This window comes from Poecilia mexicana, unplaced genomic scaffold (assembly GCF_051168715.1).
Source record: "Poecilia mexicana isolate PSO_F unplaced genomic scaffold, ASM5116871v1 scaffold_6, whole genome shotgun sequence".
Classification (NCBI taxonomy): Eukaryota; Metazoa; Chordata; class Actinopteri; order Cyprinodontiformes; family Poeciliidae; genus Poecilia; species Poecilia mexicana.
This window is the reverse complement of record NW_028263375.1, coordinates 23890126-23910946: the sequence shown is the minus strand read 5'-3', so window position 1 is coordinate 23910946 and position 20821 is coordinate 23890126. Positions and strand designations below refer to the sequence as shown.

Sequence of the window (20821 nt, the reverse complement as noted above, 5' to 3'; positions counted from 1 at the left end):
GAGGAAAAATATTTCGTGTTTTGTTTTTTCTTTCTATAGTCTGTATATTTGTTAAGCTCAAACTGTAATCATCCATTTGATACAAACAATAAGCTTTCCAACAAATGATCCGACGAGATGTCCCATGGCGTCCTCGGCGTGGGTGTCTTCACTCACTTCACAACCAATAACGTTTGCCTTAAGTTCAGTGAGGACGCGAGCAAGTGTGTCTTTGTATTAAAGTGCCAAATAAAACGGGAGAAGCCAAAAAAATAATAGTAATGCAAATAAACGGAGTAGTGCCTTTGATACAAATAGGCAGGCAGCCAACTGGGCATCAACAAGGCCAGAGAAGCAGTCTCATTTTTCCTTTTGACAGAAATGTCTAAGTAAGTAAGTGTGTGTCCTTAAAGTAGAGTTTAGATTGTCAACAGATGAAAATATACTGTGTTAGCATTTCTACATGGCTGTTCAGAGGCCAGGAGACACAAATCCCAACTCTGCTGAAATACACTGGCCCTATGGCCCACATCCTACCCTCATTTTTGTGCAGGAAACTGCAAAGAAGCTCAACTTAATTGGTTTGGCATTTAGCTATAGTATCACTGGGGGATACGAGATTGTGGTGACAGATTAGTTGAGACAAACACAAAAGTTACGGTGGTGCATGATCATACAAATTTTTTCGATTAATTAAATCAGTGTTGTGTAAATTTGGAAATGAAAAACAAATCTGGACTGAGCAGCAGATGTAAGCCGTAGAAGGGGCATGTGTGATATAAACGGTGTACTGCAAGCCAACGCTTGGTTGCGTCAGTGGAATTGGATCAGATATTCCCTGGATGGGAAGGGTTGACTTTTCCAAAGGTACTTCTGTCGTCCAAGACATGCTCCACTGAGGAGTCTGTGTTCAACATATTTCTCACTGATCAGAAATCCTCTATTAGAACATTTCCGATGGATGCTGGCCTTCACTTGGCACGCACTGTCGTTTCCAAACATCCCATAGCATTTCATAATTCATTTTCCTGTTTGACTTTATGCAACTGCTGACTATTTTTTTTATTTCCAAATCAATTAAGAAAGCCTGTCTGTGACCAGTTGTTTCATTTGTTCACCTGGTTCAGTAAAAAATGACCTATCAAGAAATGTTGTCAAATATTCTCTCTAGTTGACATCAACGGGAGGTCCATTTTAGATGATCTCATTCTGAAAATATGAACGTTGACGATTAAATAGTAGGCTTTGATAATTTCTCAGAGCCCATGACTGTTATGCTTAAAGGGGCTCTCTGTATGATTCTTGGCCACAGCCTTGTTTTCTGTGCAAATTACACACAAAGAAAGCTTAAGAGGTGTTTCTCAAGGGCTCAACAGTTTTTACGCTTTCACTCCACTGGCAAATCTGCTGTGGAAAAGTTGAACTATACTTGAAAAGCTGTGTTCTCTGTGGTTTGGGAACTGAGGCGAGCATCGATTGCTCGAGTCCTGCAGCAGCATCCCAGAAAGTCCCCCAGAGGAGCTAGTTAGAAGGACAGGTGAGGCGTCACTTCAGTGTCACTTCCAAGCAATGCCCTCTAGGGCTGATGGTGTTAGAGACCTGCACGCCTGCAGAGACCCTTTAAAGACGGCAGGAACATATGTTCAAACAATGCCATATCCTTCTAGATAGGCCTCGAATGGAAACGAATATGCTTTCGTTCTATTCAGCTTCAGAAAATCCTGATTCCGCATTCCATGTCTCATAAAAGCCAGCTTTATAATTCTTTTGAAGAGTACCCTGTGAAGGGTCAGAGGTTAGCTGAAAAAATGTAACTCTTTTGTGCTCCTTTAACTCTAGGATTCTTTGTTTTTTCTTCTTAAGAGGTATCAAGTAATTTTAAGATATCAATATAGTTATTCTGCTGCTATTCTGACAACTTACAGATATTTTTCTTTCCATTTATCCATTATTTTCAATTATTGCCGCTATTAATGTGTTCTGTCTAAGATTGTTTTGCAAATTTACTGAAAGTGAACAGAAACTTTACAAAGTTATTTTATTTTGAGTACTGACTTTTTAAAAAATCCCTCTTTATAATATATAAGTATATGGATATGCTGCCCCCTTGTGGTACATGAGGGATGATTAAATCTAAACCGCTTAATATTTGCATTGTTATGTAATGTTGTTATTAAAATTAGCTGATTATAGGTTGGGAAACTAAAAAATCCTTGCTATAAGAAAGCTAAAATAAGTTGGAAACTAATAAACCCATTAAATAGTCGGTACTATTAAATTCAAAGAAAATTGATTTACATTAGTAACTTAAACTACCTCTCTCGGCTTTCCATCGTATCAAACCCTACATATTATATTCAGTGTGCAGTGGGGTATATTCAAACCCCACTACACATTTGGTGGCCAGTATTTACACAAAGCTATCGTGTGTAAAACAAACACAAACGCATCGTCCGGTTCCTTTGTGGCGGCTTCTTGCCTCTGTGCCATTCATAGCCGTCCAATCAAATTAAAGCTCACAGCAGCGTCTCGCCCAATAGCGGTACAGTTTCTTGTGTGGCCCTATTGCATCCGCGGACAGACAGAAGCAAGTGGACCGGTTGGAAGCTAAGCTAACTATTTCAATTGAAAGCCCGTTAATGCCGGATTTTGAGCGAGTTTCTGGCCAAGTATATGCGTGGACCCGTTTCCAAAAATTCCAAGGTACATGGGAGTATTTTTGTTCCTAGGCTAACAAGCAGAAGTAGACGTTTATTTTGATAAAGCGCTTTGGCGGTGCTAGTTGAGCAGGCAGCGGGTAGGCGCCACTTCTGTTTGACAACAGCGCTATTCGCTCACGTTTCTGCTGTTGTTGTTTTTGGAGCAGCTTACTGGAGTAGATAATTCCTCTGAGCTGCGAGCAGTAAAGGAAGAAACCGCACTTTGAAGTAGTTTTAAGGCTATCTCTACATATAAGTTAGTATGGCAGAATTTCTCGAAGATCCGTCGGTTCTCACGAAAGATAAGCTAAAGAACGAGCTCACGGCGCACAATGTCCCGCTTCCGAGCGGAGACCAGAAGAAGGAGGTTTATGTGCAGTTGTATCTGAAGAACCTGACTATACAGAACAACAAGAAGAGCCCGCCTTTAGACACATTCTCCAGCGACGAAGAGCTGCCCACCCCGGTTGTTTCCAACAGGAGCCGCTCTGGAAGAGTAAGTTTGATTCAAAGGCTGCATGGATTATCCCCCCCCCCCCCCCCACCTCAAGTGAGGCTGTCTGCGGGCCGTCGTCTGATTAAAAAGTTTTGATTTCTTTTTGTTTTGTTTTCTCCCTCCTGGTAATCCCCGTTGCTCTAATTGAAAGCTGCTCTTTATGTATTCTTTAAATTTATTTTCTAACCAGAAAGCAACGAAAAAGACGGATAAGCCGCGCACAGAGGAGGTGGAGGTAACGGAGCTCACAGATGAAGATTTGAAACAACAGCTGGCAAAGCATGGTGTGGACACTGGACCTATTGTTGGTGAGTTTTCTCAGATCCACGCTGCACGCACATGTTATTAAAATTTAAACTCTCCCTTTTAAATTTTTAATCGGGTAAAAGTTCATTTCTGAAAAACAATTCGTTAGCATGCCCTTTGTAAATTATGTAAAATTAAATTAATGATTTTATTTTTTTATTTCACTTAAATAAGCCATAAAGCAGATGGATAAATCCTGAAATCAAACCCTTACAAATACATCACGTCTGTCAAGCTTCACAACTTAAAATATGTAGTGTAAACTTGTTTATTTTATGTAACATTTCATCTATTTTAGGTCAAATAATGAAGTTTTTTGTTAACCTTAACTATTTGTATGGTTATGGTTGGAGCTGTAGTGTGAATTAAGTTTAGTATTAGGAATTTATCAGTAAAGTTTACAAGTTAGACACAAATTGAGTTTTTAAATTGAATGGAAGTTAATAAAAAGTACTACAATGGATAGAAATCTAAAGTTATGACTTTAGTTTTAAAAAAATTAAAAGTATTTAAGTAGATGAATATCAAGAGGACTTCAATAAGTAAAAAATGGATAAATGTCACAATAGTTAAAATTATTTAATAAACTAAAATAGGGTAATAAAACTAAAATACAGATGTAGAAATACAAAATGTATCAGTCATAAAATCGTGTTAAGTTAAAATGGTTATTGAACTGAAAATGGAGGCTGTTTACAATTGGAAAAATGTCCTTAGTTTGTCTTTAGAAATTGGAAAAAAGTTGTCTCAATCTAATGGTTCTAGCTCAATAATAGAAGATTGTAAAAGCTATTTTGCAATCTTACTACTGTCGCACAAAATATGTTTGCTCTTGTGGCTTCTTTATAGTTAACCTGGATAGAGTTAATGACAAATACGGCTTCAAGTGCTGTATTGGAATCCGACTGAAAATGAAAAAGAAAGTAGATATGAGTTGTTTCTTTCCTAAAACCGAAACTCTAAACAATAGTGGTGACGCATCAGCCGGTTTTGACTGGACATACTTTCAGCTATCGCTCCCTGAAGCAGAACATTACGCATCATGCCATTTGTCTTCTTTGGAGAAAAAGCATTTCTCTGTCTTCTCAGCTTCGACCCGTAAGGTGTACGAGAAGAAGCTGCAGAAGCTTCTGGACGAGCATGCGGCCGAACCTGCAGCTCCTACAGATGTCACAACTCTCCCCAAAGCAGACAGCAACCAGAACGGCAACACAAACTCTGACCACTACAGTGACAAAGAAGATGGTGAGCACTGATCACTTCCCTTGTAATATATATGTTTTAGACATGAGTAGGTTTGTCGGGGGAAAATTAGCCAGTAGCACACGTTTAGTAGTCTTATATAGACCTTTAAGTAAGTGTGTGGTTTGTTTCCTCCTTATTCAGAAGAGATCGTTCCCCCTGAACCAGAACCGGTTCCTGTGGTTGAGAAGCCTGTAAGGAGCAGAGGAAAAGCTCCCGTCACAGTCAGAACCAGCAGCAGACGACAAACCAAGGCGAGTCGCGCTTTTCCATTTAGTTTTAAAATGGTCGCACGTTGGTGTGAGTTTATTTGAGAATGTTTGATGCTACACCGGCAGGTTGTGGAAGAGGTCATCACTGAAGAGACTCCAAAGAAAGCCAGCAAGAGTGTGGTTGAAGATATCCTTGCCAATGAAATAAACACACCCACAGGCATCAGGTAACTATTGAGGTTATGTTTTTTGTTATAGGTTTACTTTTGCTGTTCAGCTTCAGTTTTATTTATACAGCGTCGTCTCAAGACACTTCACCAATTCAATCACACATGCGTTCCAGTTCATCCCAGTTGTGAAACTGTGCAGCAAGTTCAGCTAATTATTCAAAGTATTTAGAAAAAGTTTTTTTTATCTAAGGAAACCCAGCAGATTACGTTGAGCCGTTGATTTTCAGCGGTCACTCCTCATGGACAAGCACGTAGCGACAATCGCTTGCGTTGTCTTTGACTTTATAGCAGTCTCTCATCCCGAGCATGTAGCAACAGCGGAGAGGAAAAAAAATTCCACTTTAATAGGAAGAAAAATGCAGCAGAACCAGAACCTGGCTGAGTACGACCGGGAATTTAAGAAGACAGAGCAGATACACAAAAGAAATGTATGAAGTGATGTGGGAGTGTTTTCTATGTCCATGAAGATAAAACGTAAATAGAAGGAGAGGAGAACGATTATTTGATGGCAGCGTTATCTCAGCTGATGCTCCTCTCCAGGAAGGAATCACAGCCAAGCGTAACGCCAGACCAAATGTAGCGTCTATGGAAAGAAAGACAACTAAGAGAAAACATAAAGTTAACTGTTGAAAGCAAATTGTGCAAATTGGAGAGTAGTAGTAGAAGAAGTTCTGAAAATGTGGTTGTAGTCTCAGAGCTTTTAGTTGCAGGTCAGTCTTCTTTCTTTTTTTTTCGCCATTAAAACAATCAATTAGTGTTTCAATTAATCAGCTAATTAATTTCAAAGTTGATCTGTTTTTTGGTGTATTTATTTTGGGTGCAGTGCAACCTGCAGGCGTCCAATCAGAGGGGCAGCCGGTCGGCCATTAAAACCCAGTGAGTACTGGCTGGACGAGTCCCGTGTGCAGCGCACTGTTTACACAGAGAGCCGCAGCTACACCGAGACGCATTCTCAACCAATCAGCTCCGCCTCCTCCAGCAAAGCTCCGCCCAGACGAGGTTTCTTCTCCCTGCTGATCAAACTCCTGCTCCTCGTTGTGGTGGTCGGCTCCCTATACTATGCGTACCAGAACCTCAGTTCGGATCAGATCGACGTCCTGAAAGGCCTCCTAGACACCGTCGTCGTCCCGGTCCAAAGTGCTGTGGAGACGGCAGCCAACTACCTTGGCATCGGCGGCGGCACCGCCCCCGCCGCCGCCATCAGCAGCCCCGACAACTAAAGGACCGTCAGCAGCTTGCCACCATGCCCGGATCACCTCCCTCGCCACAGCGCGCCACAACTCCAACAGCAGGCCACGCCCCCTTTTCCTCCTTTTCCCGTCATGTTTGGACAACAAAAAGACAGTTTTAATTGGAACGACAGACTTTCTTTTACCAGACTCCGACTTTTCTCCCGCCACAGCAGGGAGGACGGTTCCTCAAAACAGTAGCTTCTGAATAACGCTGTTGCACGACAGTCAGAAGAGATGACTTAAATGTTGATTTTAATCTGTGAATCGTTTGTGTCTTTGTGTGCATCTAACCCGTATATGTAGAAACGAGTGTGGAGCGGAGCAGCCAGTTTTATCCGTGCATGATTGTTGTTTTTTGTTTTGTTTTGTTTGTTTTTTTCTCCCCTCAACTGTCATACTGTAGTTTTGATCCGACGCGCTGTGCCAGGTGTTTTTCTGACTGTGAAGTGCCTGGACACTTGTTAGCACTTAGTGACCCTCCCCTCCTTTTATTACTTCCACTTTTATTTTATTTTTTTTGTTTTCCACACACAAAGCAGCGCTTCTATTAACACCATAATGTTCTCATTTTTCTGTACGAATTAAAAAAGAATTGGCTTTGTAGCAGTAGAGGTGTAGGTAGTTATTTTCATGTCTGTGGTGCTCAGGTTGATTCATTTCAGACGTTTTGTTGTGGTTTGTGGTGGGAGGAGAGACAGGCGGTGCCAGCAGGTCACCGAATGAGGAAAATCAGCCGGTTAATGCTTCCCTGTCTTTCCCAGGGGTTTTCAGTAATGATGAGTAAAATCTAAACTCGGTATTGGAATTATGATTAACTGACTATGAACTGAATACTTTTATTTTATTTTATTTTTTGGCATCTTTTATCAGCATTGTCATGAATTTACAAAGAGAAACTCCAAATTTAGTGTATTTTTTATTTGTATTAACTGCCATATATTTGACTCAAAGGAGAACTCAGAAACGCAATTGTTATATTCCATCCTTACCTACGAACCCATATGAGTTTATATCGGCCGAATCGTGTTCTCAGTTACGTCTCTTTTTATTTTAACCATCGTTTATGAGATTTTTGATCCTTCAGTCCATTATACAGGGCTGGCTGTTGCAGTGCACCCACATAGCCCGCCTCAAACGGCCGCAAAGACAACAGCTGGAGGAAAGTAACTCGCTTCAGGGCGGTTTAACCCGCTCTTAAATTCGTCAGCGCTAAACTAACGGCAAGGTTAAATGCTTGGGACTTTGGTTTGTTTTCTTAACAGAAGTGAGGACTCGCTCGTTTGGAGTGGCACAGATTTTTGCGGGGGGGCAGGGGGGGTTGTTTCTATTTTGATATTTTTCTAAAGTTGCATGCTCAACGTTTTTTATAGACATTTTAAGGTGTAACGATTTCAAGCAATATGTTAGCGATGCGAGTAATACTGTACAGCAAATCTGAACCTTGCTAAATTACAAGTGATTCATCTTCAGGCAGCTCTCCAACAATGGACACAAATGACTGGGGTTATGTGGGTAAGGATTTTTAATCTGTTTATTTATGATAATGTAGGCTGTGTGTCAAAAAATAAATTCGGTTGTCACCACATTTTCTTTTTGTCCACTTTCAGCTTTTTATTAGTGTAAAGTCCTTCCTTATACAGTTTTTTTGTGTCAAATACAGTCTTTGATAATATGGACTTTGCTTTCAGGTTTTTCTGGATAAGTCTGGTGAAATGTTCAATAGCCTTATGATGCTGAATAAATGCAGTAGTTTTCCCATTGTTTTTTTATTAACTTACCGTTTTGTCTTTGATAGGGTTTAGACGTAGTGACCGCACTGATCAATAATAAAGAGTCAGTCTACTTTAGGTGGATCACAACCAACAATCCTTAAGCTAGCTCTAAAATGCCAAGGAAGTAAAAAAAAGCACATTTTAAGATACCGTTACAAACAAAACAAAGATCCCCAAAGTGCACAAACTATTTTAAAGACCCAATATGAAACTAGTCAAGGTCTGACAAGTAAGACAAGTATTTAGATGCCACAAAAGTAGTAAAACAACCAGATACCGGAAGTTAACTTCAGCATTGTTTCATTACTGGTTGATCCAAGAGATAGTAGGACTTACTACTGTTCAAGAAGGGTTAAGGGTAATGCTGTGTACTCTTAACATCTAGAATGTTTTAAAATACGAGGGTGAAAAACCAGAATGTATGTATGTAAAATTAACTTTTTGTAATGGAAAACGTGGAAGCATCTCTGTATCAGAGATGCTTTGTATTGAAATCCTGTGAAAGCTTCCTCCACGGACGTCAGCTACCTGTATTGACTGAAGTTCAACTCTCAACCAAACAGGACATAACATCTGCAATAAGTTGACTTTGGTTACACGTACGCTACGTTTATCATTTGTCTACAAGAAGCTCTCCTTATTCTTTATTTTTTTCATTTGCACAAAAATGTTACACCTCCCAAAGTGATTAGAATCTTTTTTGTGAGCCACCTGGCTTGTAAATGCTGATAAAATCAGACCTGTGTCACAAAGACAAAACTGGAATTGTAGGTTTGTAAATGTATTTCCTGAAAGTTTGCGTCAGTGAACAGTCGGACAACAGTTTTTCATTTATAATTTGTCTATGCCACTGTTTTTACATTGTAACCACAAGATCTGATGTAAAACTTATTTTCCCAGCAAGAATTATTCTTTTTTTTTTTTCTATTTTCCATTTACACAATTAAGGTCAACATCGCATGAATAAACAGAAAAAGCAATAGGTTCTCAATCTGGCCTGGAGGAACTGACTCACAGTTAAGTTATGGAGTCGACATGACGAGCATCTGCGAGAAATCAGTCAAGTCTCCACGGTTGAACTGCAGAGAAGAAGTCTGAGTTCACATTGTGTCTGTGAAGTTGTAGGCTCTCTTTAAGGTGCAATGAAGACAATTTGCACCCATGCTAACTAAAACACATTGCAATAAAATTGAAAGTAGGGAGTTAAAATGTTTCACTATATCCAAAACCTTTGCTGCCAAGAAAATAGCTGAATGGGAGATAAAGTAAAGAAACATTGTTTCCGTACGTCTGGATGTTTATTTCTGTTCTCTTCAACTCCTCGAAGCAGAACAAGGAGTAACACTAACGCCAAACATCATGAAAAAATAAATGTAAAATCATGTTTTTGACTGAACAAAAGTTACCAATAAGTCGTGATAATTGTTGTGAATTGTTTACAGTTCCGACCTTGTTTCTTTGAAGTGTTTTTTGAAGAAAAGACACTGTGACTGTCGCTCTGTGTGGCCGAGGCGACCCACTGGAGACGGAGAGGCTTAGTGGGATAAATCCAGGAGGTTGATGCAGGCAGGCAGAGCCGTACGTCTACAGCGGATCCTCTTCTTCTGGAGAAAAGGCGAGCAGCTCCAACTAACGAACACGGTACCTCAAGACAAAAGGTAAAACAAATAATTATGTTCATACTAAAGTGATTTGAACAATCCGGTCAACAATTGTAGCCCGATAATTATTTGCTGCTTTTTATTTATTTAGAAGCAGGAAAGGATTCGCTCTTCGATCTAGAAAGGCCGCTTAAGTTCATTTGGACAAGAAATAAGCACATCATGAGGTTTAGAACTGGAAATCTAGTATTCAGGTAGAGCATTTGTAGTTTTATTTTGTTTTAATATCTGCTAAATGTCTAATAGATCCAAAAGTAGTAAAGAATGTGTTCTAAAAAAGATGCATTCAATTCTTAAAACAACAGCTTTATAATGCAAAATCATTCCTCAACATAATTTTGCATTGATTCAGAATTTCTTTGCTTTCTACCTTTAGTGTTACATAACTTGCATCTGAAAGAAAACACCTATCCCTGAAGTATGTTTAATTGTTTTCGATGCATGTTCCTTCAAGTTAATATATGCACAATTACCATTACAAATCACATTTTCTCCATCACCACTGCATGACTGACCTTACATCTTTAAGAGACACAAATATCTGATATTGTTGTAAATGAAAGCATGCTTTTATTGTGAAAACACAGAGCTGCTGTCCCTTCTTCCTGACCTTGGTGCTAAGCCATGTAAATACCTCCTCATGTTTACGTGCTTGGAGTGCACAGCACTCTTCATGGGTAATCCAGTGTCACTCAGTTATAATGAATGGACAGATTTACAGTAAGCAGTATATTGTTGTCAGTAACATTTGTTAACCAGATATTTGTATATAGAAATATCTGAAATATAGTATTTAGAAACATCATTTTTCTCTCAGTCTGACATGAAATCAGACCAAAAACTCTTCCTGTTTGTAGATCTGTTATTACTGCCATAATTATGCCTGTTTGTTGACAGTTTTTATATTACTTCTCCTTGGCCAATAAGATTACTAATTTTAATTACTAAAACTACTAATTGAATGATTATGCCTCAGATTGGTTCGTTAACAGTTTTTGAGTTAGCTGCAGCCAAACCTGTGGATGTATTTTAAGACAACGCCTCAAACACATCGCTTCCTTGTGTGACATCAAAAGGAAATATAAATAAAATAAATCGGTGAAGTCATCGAGAAGAGGACTGTAGACCTTCTAAAAAATCTGGTTTTCTTTGGGAGCAATTTCCTGATGCCTGCAGGTGCCACACTTATTTGTTAAAACATTTATATGCAGATATATAAAGCATGAGAATGTCTAGGTGTCACGCCATTTAGGAAGCAGACGGATTCTTTCAGAGATTATTTTGGTGCAAAGCAAAACCAAAAAGGCCTTGTCAACAGCAAAATAAATAAATAAATAAATAAATAAAAAGATTGACAGATTATATAGTTTGCAAATTATACAAACATATATGCAAAGATGTTTGTTAACTTTAGTTTGCCATTTAATTAAATACTACCAAACAAACCATTAGTGAAACTGAACAACCTTGGGTTAAACATCCCAGTATGTAACTGGATACTGGACTTTTTAACCAACCGCTCCCAGAGCGTGAAAACAGGAGAGCACACCTCCACCACCATATGGACTAACAAAGGAGTTCCTCAAGGCTGTGCGCTCGGTCCACTGCTCCACTCCCACTCATCCAATCACAAGTTTGCAGATGATGCAGTAGTTACAGCCAAAAACAATGAGTCTTTATACATGGAAGAGTTTGAGCAATTGATAGTGTGGTGCTCAAATCACAATTTATTTCTTAACACCATGAATAAAATAAATAATTTGAGATACTTGCAAATCCAGACAGCAGCACCTCTTGTACCTGAGGAAGCTAACGAGAGCCGAACACCTAAAGAGGCTCGTGATTAACTTTCAGAACAATGCTGTCCAAAGTTTGTTAGACAGACGTTTAGTCGGGTCCTAAAGCTGAACAACAAGGGAGGGCAGTGGTAAAATAATCGGGACCAATCTCCTGCGGATCTCCTCTTCAACATCTTGAAAGACCAGTACCATCCAGCACATCATCTGTTCTCAGGGAGAAGATACGGGTCCATCTCGGCCAGAACCACCTTGACGGCCAGCAGTCTGTACCGTGCTGTTTTACTGCAAGAGGAACTGGTGCACTTCACAAAACAGATGGCAAATCCGACTCAATCAGTTCTGTAAGGAGGAATGGGACAAAATTCTATCAAACTATTGTCAGAAGGAGACCTGAAACATTTAACCAAGTCTCACATTTTAAAGGTGATACCACATCCTGAAGAAATGCAAACGTCTGACTTGGAAGAATTTGTTTTGGGGGTTTTTTGACAATTAGCAAACAGAAATAATGTGGCTGATCAGATTTTAAGTCAAAATGTTTTTACAGTGTATATTAACATCCGGTTTCAACTGCACGTAGACATGTTCCCAATGTTCATGTGCATAATTCAGATTCTCATTTTCAAATTATGTGTTAGATAATCACAACTAAAACTACGTATACCTTTAAGAGCTGATGATGCAGGTAACTGTGTTCCATAAATAAATGCTCTTAATGAACAAATTTCATTTGGAATAAATGCAAACAGGAGGAAGTTTCACTTCATGAGCTTATTACTGGAGGGAAAGTTGAGGTTCTTGGGTAGTGCAGGTGCAGCAGATGGAAGCAGTGTTAAGGGATTACAGTAACTCCTTTAGCGGCGTGCAGTCAGTGAGATTATAGTGTCCCATCCTCCGTGAGGGGAGGATGGCTCAGGGAGAGGAGGAGAGAGGAGATCTGTGCAGCTCGCAGCTCCTCCATCCGGTCCTGAGTCACATGTCCTCTACGCTGCCGCTGCTGCTGCTGCTGCTACTGCAGCACACCGGGACACCTGCCTCGATTTTCTGGACTGCACAGCCACCACCGTGGGGACTGTCGTTGATGCAGCTCTAAGGGAAGCACGCCTTAGGTGTCCCCACCAGTCTGTCATGCTGATTACATGGTGGTATTTATACCTAGCAGCTCGGAGCTTCGCCGAACAAAGCAAGTATTATTGCTGCTCTTTCTGTGTCCGACTGCGTGTCGTTTCAAGGTGAACTCTGCTGACAAATCATGTGCGGGACAGAGCTCAGGAAGTGTGCTTTCTAGTGGTGGATTATGGGATTTAGACGAATAAAAAAAAAAGGGGGGGGGAGAATGATGAGATAACTGCCACATTTAATTCTTGATCCTGCTGCACTTTGATGGACTGCAGTATTTGTGAAGTTTAGCTGGCAGAGCACGTCGCGTCTCTTTGAAACGGTTGATGTTTGGCCGTCGTTTGACCGTAAAATGTTTCATTTTGTTTCGTTAACACGTTTCAGCACTGAGAATGGCCTCAGTCCTGCAAAAGCTGATCACCCCGCTGTTCACCGGCACTCCTGAGCCCCCCAGGAACAAAGTGACGGTAGTGGGTGTGGGTCAGGTCGGCATGGCCTGTGCCGTCAGTATCCTGCTCAGGGTAAGATGTCCACTCTTTTTGCCTTTTGCACAACATCCCCTCCCCACCTGCTTCTGCCACAGCACAAGATAATTCCCCTGGATTGACAACAGATTACTGATCTCTTGGCCTCTGATCTTGATCTTATCCCCTCTGTCTCCAATTGTCATGAAAGGAGGTGGCTTACACGCTCTTTCTACTGAAACATGTCAGACTGTTTTCGCAAATAGGACAGTTATGCCCTATATATAGCTGTAGAGCAAAAACAGTGACCCCAAAATGAAATGTTTAAACATAACTTTTTTCTCACGATAGTTTTGGAAGCTGAGTCTGAGGAAGGTTTGTCTAAAGCATCTAGGTTCAAGGAAGTAGTGGAGTAGCATATTTCTATTATCATAAACGACAGTGGCTTACCAAAGGATTCAAGCATAGCGATTCTTTTTTATATATATATGTTTGGTACAACTTAAGTTAGAACTCGGTGGGATTTTCTGTGAAATAAACTAGGGCGTAATTGTGAACTAGAAGGAAAATAATCAAAGGCCTGAGTCATTTTTCACAAAGAAATCTGAAAAGTGTGGCCTGCATTTCCCCACCTGAATAGCTCATTTGCAGAACCACCTTTCCCTGCATTTATAGTTATATATTTTGGGGGAGAATGTCAGCAAACATCAGTTTTCACAATTCCACTGCGGCTCCAACTGAATGATTGGGATCATTGTTGTGATTCAAGATAAATCTCAATTTATTTCTAGCCTCTGACAGGTTTTCTTCCAGAATTGCCCTCTATTTAGCTGCACCTATCTTCCCGTCAGCTTCAGTTATAATTTGGAGGAAAAGCATCTCCTCAGCATGATGGCTACACCACCATGCCTCACTGTGTACATGGTACATTCTGTGTAGTACCAATTATAGCATAAAATAATGCCATTTATCATCCAGGCCTGAACTTACAAATGGTTTTCTTTTAATACTAGCTTTCTTTTTGCTGCTCTTAAATGGAGACTTAGAGTTTTGTTGGCTGTGCTGAGTGTTTTAGTTTGAGTATTCAGAATAATGAGGGTCAAATAAAAGTGCATAATACACTTCCTTTCCAATTCCAAGTTATACACTATTTTCTGTTTTTCTGTCTCATAAAATCCCAATAAAACACATTGAACTCTGTGGCTGGAATGTGACAAAACATGCGAGGGATACAGCATAAACAGCTGCAGGTTGCCATCTATTCGTGCTACAGGAGAACGCTAAATGTTGGAGCTTTGAAATAAATTGCTTGAACTCGGTGTGTCGCAGGAGCTGGCTGATGAGCTGGCCCTGGTGGATGTGGTGGAGGACAAGCTGAAGGGAGAGATGATGGACCTGCAGCACGGCAGCCTGTTCCTCAAAACCCCCAAAATAGTAGCAGACAAAGGTAAATCTATTTCTATTCCAACAATTATTAACATCCATCCATCCATTTCCCTTCACCCTTGTCTCTTGGTGGGTCAGGAGGGGTGCTGGTGTCTATCTCCAGCTAACGTTCCGGGCGAGAGGCGGGGTCACCCTGGACAGGTCGCCAGTCTGTCGCAGGGCAACACAGAGACACACAGGACAAACAACCATGCACACACACACTCACACGTAGGGGCAATTTGGAGAGGCCAATTGACCTGACAGTCATGTTTTTAGACTGTGGGAGGAAACCGGAGTACCTGGAGAAAACTCACGCATGCACAGGGAGATCATGCAAACTTCATGCAGAAAGACCCTTCTTGCTGCAAGGCAACAGCTCTACCTACTGCGGCACTGTGTAGCCCAATTATTAACATGGAACATTATATTCCAGCTGATACTGAAAATATAAATCAAAATTTAAGGCAAGCATCAAACAAAAAGTGCAAGTTAGACATTACTCAATAATAAACTGGGAAAAGGAGATCCTCAGGGATGTGTGCTCAGTCCTTTGCTCTTCACTCTGTTGACAGCAACATTTAGCCCAAACCAGCTCATTAAGTTTATTAATGATTCATCAAGACTCATTAAGAAGTGATGACTAAACATTTGAACAGTGGAGAGGTGAAGCAGCGACTGAACAGATGTGAGAAATCACCGTTTGTCTTGTAATGTCGACAAGACTGCACTTTAGAGAAATTATCATCCGTTATTCATAGATGTAAATTTAAACTGGCATCTTAAACTATAAAGTTCTTTTTTTTTTCCCATTACAACTTGTTGACCGCTCTTTTTCTTTTTCAGATTACTCAGTTACAGCAAACTCCCGCATCGTTGTCGTCACAGCCGGAGTCCGTCAGCAGGAGGGGGAGAGTAGGCTGAACCTCGTTCAGAGGAACGTCAACATATTCAAGCACATCATCCCTCAGATTGTACGATACAGCCCCGACTGCATCATCATTGTTGTTTCCAACCCGGGCATGTCCAACCCTTCCTCTATATAAAACTCCGCTTTTCCTCTTCCATATAAAGGTTGCAATATTAATTTTAAATACCGCTAAAATGCTTTTTTTAACAGTCGACGTTCTGACCTACGTGACCTGGAAACTGAGTGGCCTTCCGAAGCACCGCGTCATCGGCAGCGGCACCAACTTGGACTCGGCCCGCTTCCGCTTCCTGATGGCGGACAAACTTGGCATCCACTCCAGCAGCTTCAACGGGTGGATCCTGGGAGAACACGGAGACACCAGTGGTGAGGAATTTGTTTGTTTTTGCCTAGATATATGTTGGCACTTTGAACTTTCTGCCTCATCAGAACCTCACAATGTGCATGTTAGTGCCTGTATGGAGCGGGACGAATGTGGCCGGAGTCAACCTGCAGACACTGAACCCCAACATCGGCACAGACTTTGATGAAGAGAACTGGAAAGAAACTCATAAGATGGTGGTGGATAGGTAAGCACCTGGGGAGCCGCTACCTTTGTTTGGTCCATCTGTCGTTTGGTTTTACATTAAAATATTCTAAAGAACAACATATTTATCTGATGATTTACACAGGAGGGGAATACATATAAAAAATATGTAGAGATTTAGGTCCGTTAACTTATTTAGCTGTCGAAATGTGGCTGTTTTCTTTCTCTGTCTTTCATAAAGACACATCTGAATTGCCTGAATGCCATGCTCTCCCATCTTTCCCATTTTTAAGAAGATGCCTGTATGATGTCACAAATACGCCCCTGAAAAACAGAAAGTGGGTAATTTACTAAATGATGGTAGAAACTCTGACCAACAACCATGGCAGCAGTCATTTTGAGAGCATTAGTAAATGTGTCATTGTCATTTTTGTAGCTGTTTAATTTTGGGGCAAGACTCCGAGCCCAGACGTCGCCGCTTATGGAACCATTTTCTCTGCTCACTCCAGCGTGGGCTGATAATTGTTTTGACATAAACAGAAAGCAGTGTTGGTGTACAGCTTCCCTAAAACACAATAAATCCCCAAAGATGCCTTTACAAGAGAAAATGTGCTTTACATGGAGTTTGTTTTATAATTTGACATTAAAATTAGCTAAATTTAAAGTCTCAGCAGAACTAGGTCCAGACGTTATTTAGTGAAATGTTTTACTGCATGTATTTCTGTGCATTTCTGTGTCTTTAAGCGCGTATGAGGTGATCAAGCTGAAGGGTTACACCAACTGGGCCATCGGTCTGAGTGTGGCCGACTTAACCGAGAGCCTCATGAGGAACATGAACAGAATCCATCCGGTCTCCACCATGGTGCAGGTGAAGCATAAATGCATTCATTCATTCACTCACTCATTCATAAGTAACTTGTACTTGACTTCCTTCCTATAACGCCCTTTCAGAAATGTTAATGCTCTCTGCCTTATAATCAAGTTGGATTTGATCAGCTTCTCGGTTTATAAGAAAAATAGATATCTAATTCAGGAAATTATCTGTCTGTCCAGCTATCTAGCCTTATTTTGTGGTTGCAAAGTGACGAACCTTTTCTTTAATGTTCAAGTGATGTGAAAGCACCATATTAAGCTAAATATTTTTCTTTTTTTTTTTTATTGATTTATTGATTGGTTTTTCCTACCACTGCAACAGGATGTAATCAGGAATCCTTGCGACTTGGTTTTTGACTTTCATGTTTCTGCCTCAACAGGGCATGTATGGGATCAGCGACGAGGTGTACCTGAGTCTGCCCTGCGTGCTGAACAGCGGAGGCGTGGCCAGTGTGGTCAACATGACCCTGACGGATGAAGAGGTGGCCCAGCTGCAGGCCAGCGCCAACACGCTGTGGGACATCCAGAGGGACCTGCGGGACATCTAACCCACCACAAGAGGGGGCGATGCAGAAGCATCTCCTCGGTTCGGTTGCTCTTCACTCTGCAGTCACTGAAAACCATTCGGTTCCACTTGCTGCGCCTCACTCACTGCTTCCTGTAGATTCTTATCATATTTAGCCGTAGGTGTCATTTTGAACATTTATAAATGTTCGTGAGGAGATCGAAGGTGGAAAAAACAGAGGGAAATGTCTTGATGTACATGCTCGGAACCACAAAGCGTTGCTTTGATGCAAAATAAAGAAGGTTTACTGGGGTGTGGCTTCACTTATTCACTGGTACACATTAAATATACTCTGTTATGATTACAGTGCTGCAGAAACACGTCACCATGTCTTAATGTGAGTTAAGAGCATCATGTCTGACCCCCACATGGCACCTTCAGTGATGACAGGGTGGTGATGTTTGACTGCAAGCTGCTGATGTTCACTCAGCGTCTTAATAGCTGACAGGTTTAATTGACAGGATAGGAAAGAAGGGAGGAAACAAAAACGAAAGGAAGGACACAACATGTAAAGAATAAAGTTTGAAAAGCTAAATTTGTTTCAAATGTTCCTTTCCCAACTTACCCATACCAGGAACATACTGAAAACAATTTCTAAACTTTGCTTAAAAAGCACAATGAAAGAGGAACCAAAGTAAATTTTCTGCCAGCAAACATCACAGCACATTAGAATGAAGTCAGTCATAATCAATTTACATTTTTAGAACAATGAAGTTTATTTAAGAGTTCTTTGCTGCAGATTATCCATTCATACCAACAGTGACATTTTGGAGTTCAAATATCCAACAGCAAGTACGACAACTGGACCAGGCAAAAGGTAATCAGAGATGTTTGAAGCTCCACTCTCGGTAAAGATGTCTGCCTCCACCTGAAGAAGGACGAAGAGATTTTAGCTTCTAAGCAGGTTATAAAACATGTAAGTGAAGCGCAGGCTCGCCTTCTTCTGCAGCTTGTTGCAGGAGCTCGACGGAAGCTGAAGACAATCCCGGCCCATCGCTGATCTGATTAAAGTTCACTTGAGAGGAACAAAAGAGAAACGTTTGGAAAATTAGAAAAATGTTTAGCATAATAAAATTTACAGGAGCTGGTTGTCGCCTTCCCTCTGGCCTTGGATGCATAATATTTTTTTTATGCATGAATTTAGGAGAGGTTTTGAAAAATATCGATGAATCAAAACATTTATTAATTTATTTGTATTAGTATGCACTCTTTTTTTTCTATGTCTATTACTCACTCCCATCCAGACCCTCAAATCATACCAGGATCACATGTTTAAATCAAGATTTTCAGTATTTTAACATTTTGAAGTGGTTAAAGGAGCCTGTTCTAACATACATTGAGTGGATCTGTAGTGCTTGAAAATATGGATTTAAAGATGTCATTTCTTTTTATTATTTGGTATCCAAACTAAATTTCAAGAAATGCTCCATACATATTGCCCTCCTGAAATAATTGCTTTTGGTGTCGGTGTACAATTCCAACATTAACGGCATAAAGAAAAAGATGAATGAATAAATAAATAAATGTGAGACGCACCTAATTGTAAAGTGTCCCCTTCTTCTCTGCTGCTGCGCTCCAGCAGGGTTGAGCGGTGTCCCTCTGCAAAGTGTCAACATTTTGTCCTCAGCAACAAAACAGTTTCAGACTGCCTACGTTTTTTTTTTTTTTTTTTTTTTGCTATAAATGTTTGCCTTACGTGCGCCTTTAAGATACAAGACTGCCTGAGGAGTCCAGTTTCTCCTCTGAAAGAAAAAAATACCAAATAATTCATATATATATATATATATATATATATATATATATATATATATATATATATATATATATATATATATATATATATATAATTTTATTTTATTTTATTTTATTTTTTTTCTTTGCAATATTACTTCTAGACAGGAAAATACCTTTCTGTCAAAAATCAGCCTGTACTTACATAAGGAGCGGACCAGCAATGAGAAACCAGCGACACCAAAAGAAGAGTGACCTTTAGAGACATTTTTGAAGCCTGCAAAAGAAAATAACTTACTAACCAGCAAACTGTCAGCACTTCAGCTCTGCATCTACAAACTGCTACCAGTTCAAATTGTTCCTCATATTTCTAATCCTGTACATGGCGTCACTTACTTAAATGCTGTTAAACAGTAACATACACACTGCATACATCCTGTTACCAATTATCCCCAATGTTTTGCAAAAATTATTTAATTTACATGGCAGACTCCTAAGTGGAGTCTTACTTTTCCTAACGCTAAGTTAGCAACACACAGTCACTATGAAAATGAAAAATCTTGTCACAAGATGGCATTAAATGTAAGCAAAGTTAAGCCTTTGGTAGATGGCAACATGAATACTGCTGTTTAAAATCTAACTTTGGACTCTGAGACATGTGAATAAATATTGAAAACATTTTGAAAGACAATCATGCAACTTGATAACCAAGGTTTGAATAAGAGCAATTAATCCAAATGGCATAAAAATGTACACCCTAGGCATCACCAGTAATAACTATTTGTTGCAATAATAATAATAATAATAATAATAATAATAATAATAATAATAATAATGCAGTCTTACTGTTCTTGAGTGTTTTGTTCTGCAGGCTGTAGCTTGTGTAAGCGTTGGATCAACGTTTCCTTCTGCCTTTCAAGACGCATATTAAGTAAACCAGCTCGTTATGTGACATCAGCGATGAGGCTGACAGGTAATTTAATGACATCACACCTAGCACTCCAGCTGGGATGGAGTGGAAGGTGCTGCTGAGGGTGTCTCTTCATGTTAGCAACACGGGCGGGGGAGAAATTTGAACTTTGAAGCCTCCAGTCAGCAGAGGATCTTTGCAGGGTCACACTACGTGGAGTTTGATTTATGAATGAGCCTCATGTGATGACAGCGTGATGTCAGTGTGGAGGGGGTAAAAGACAGCACCGCCAGGAGGCTTATACGCTGTAAAACAGTGTGAGCTTAATTTCACTGGAGCTACACAAACAGTGTGAGAGACACAAGAGAAGATTTTGTTTAACATTTGCATAGACGATCAGGTTCCCACAGGAGACTGCACAACACTCAACATCAGAGTTCATGTTTTAATACATCCAGCTGGTCACCCCAGAAATCAAATATATTTAAAGAGCCGTTTTGTAACATTCAAACATCTCAAATAGTTGGAGTAGTCGCACTGATGTTTGTCTCATCAGACACTTAAAGTGAACTCAGTGGAGAAAATGTCAACAGTGAATCAGTCCAAAGTCACAAATTTGATCTGGGAACGACATCAAACCCAACTAAACTGT

The 20821-nt window shown here is 40.2% G+C and overlaps 3 protein-coding genes across 4 annotated transcripts; 2 read left to right on the top strand and 1 right to left on the bottom strand.

The window, feature by feature from the left end:
• Positions 1 to 2532: 2532 nt before the first annotated feature.
• On the top strand, positions 2533 to 7981 carry tmpob (thymopoietin b). The gene is made up of 6 exons (XM_015005694.2): positions 2533 to 3174; positions 3365 to 3482; positions 4570 to 4725; positions 4867 to 4976; positions 5061 to 5161; positions 5988 to 7981. Exons 1-6 carry the CDS (start codon positions 2941 to 2943, stop codon positions 6382 to 6384), a joined length of 1116 nt encoding a protein of 371 aa, XP_014861180.2. The 5' UTR covers positions 2533 to 2940; the 3' UTR covers positions 6385 to 7981.
• A 1752-nt stretch (positions 7982 to 9733) lies between these two features.
• ldhbb (lactate dehydrogenase Bb) lies at positions 9734 to 17780 on the top strand. Of its 2 annotated transcripts, none has more exons than XM_015005714.2 (8): positions 9734 to 9826; positions 13132 to 13268; positions 14541 to 14658; positions 15483 to 15656; positions 15757 to 15930; positions 16016 to 16133; positions 16835 to 16958; positions 17344 to 17780. In XM_015005714.2, the coding sequence occupies exons 2-8, from the start codon at positions 13140 to 13142 to the stop codon at positions 17509 to 17511; spliced, it is 1005 nt and encodes a 334-aa protein (XP_014861200.1). In that variant the 5' UTR covers positions 9734 to 9826; positions 13132 to 13139; the 3' UTR covers positions 17512 to 17780. The 2 variants fall into 2 exon arrangements, with proteins under 2 accessions (XP_014861200.1, XP_014861191.1); XM_015005705.2 differs by lacking the exon at positions 9734 to 9826 and adding an exon at positions 12445 to 12811.
• Positions 17781 to 18219: 439 nt separating this feature from the next.
• LOC106929052 (spexin prohormone 1-like) lies at positions 18220 to 19719 on the bottom strand. Its single transcript, XM_088006457.1, has 4 exons — positions 19465 to 19719; positions 19225 to 19270; positions 19065 to 19127; positions 18220 to 18543 (listed from the first exon to the last, which is right to left on the bottom strand). Exons 1-4 carry the CDS (start codon positions 19525 to 19527, stop codon positions 18434 to 18436), a joined length of 282 nt encoding a protein of 93 aa, XP_087862583.1. The 5' UTR covers positions 19528 to 19719; the 3' UTR covers positions 18220 to 18433.
• Between the last annotated feature and the right edge of the window lie 1102 nt (positions 19720 to 20821).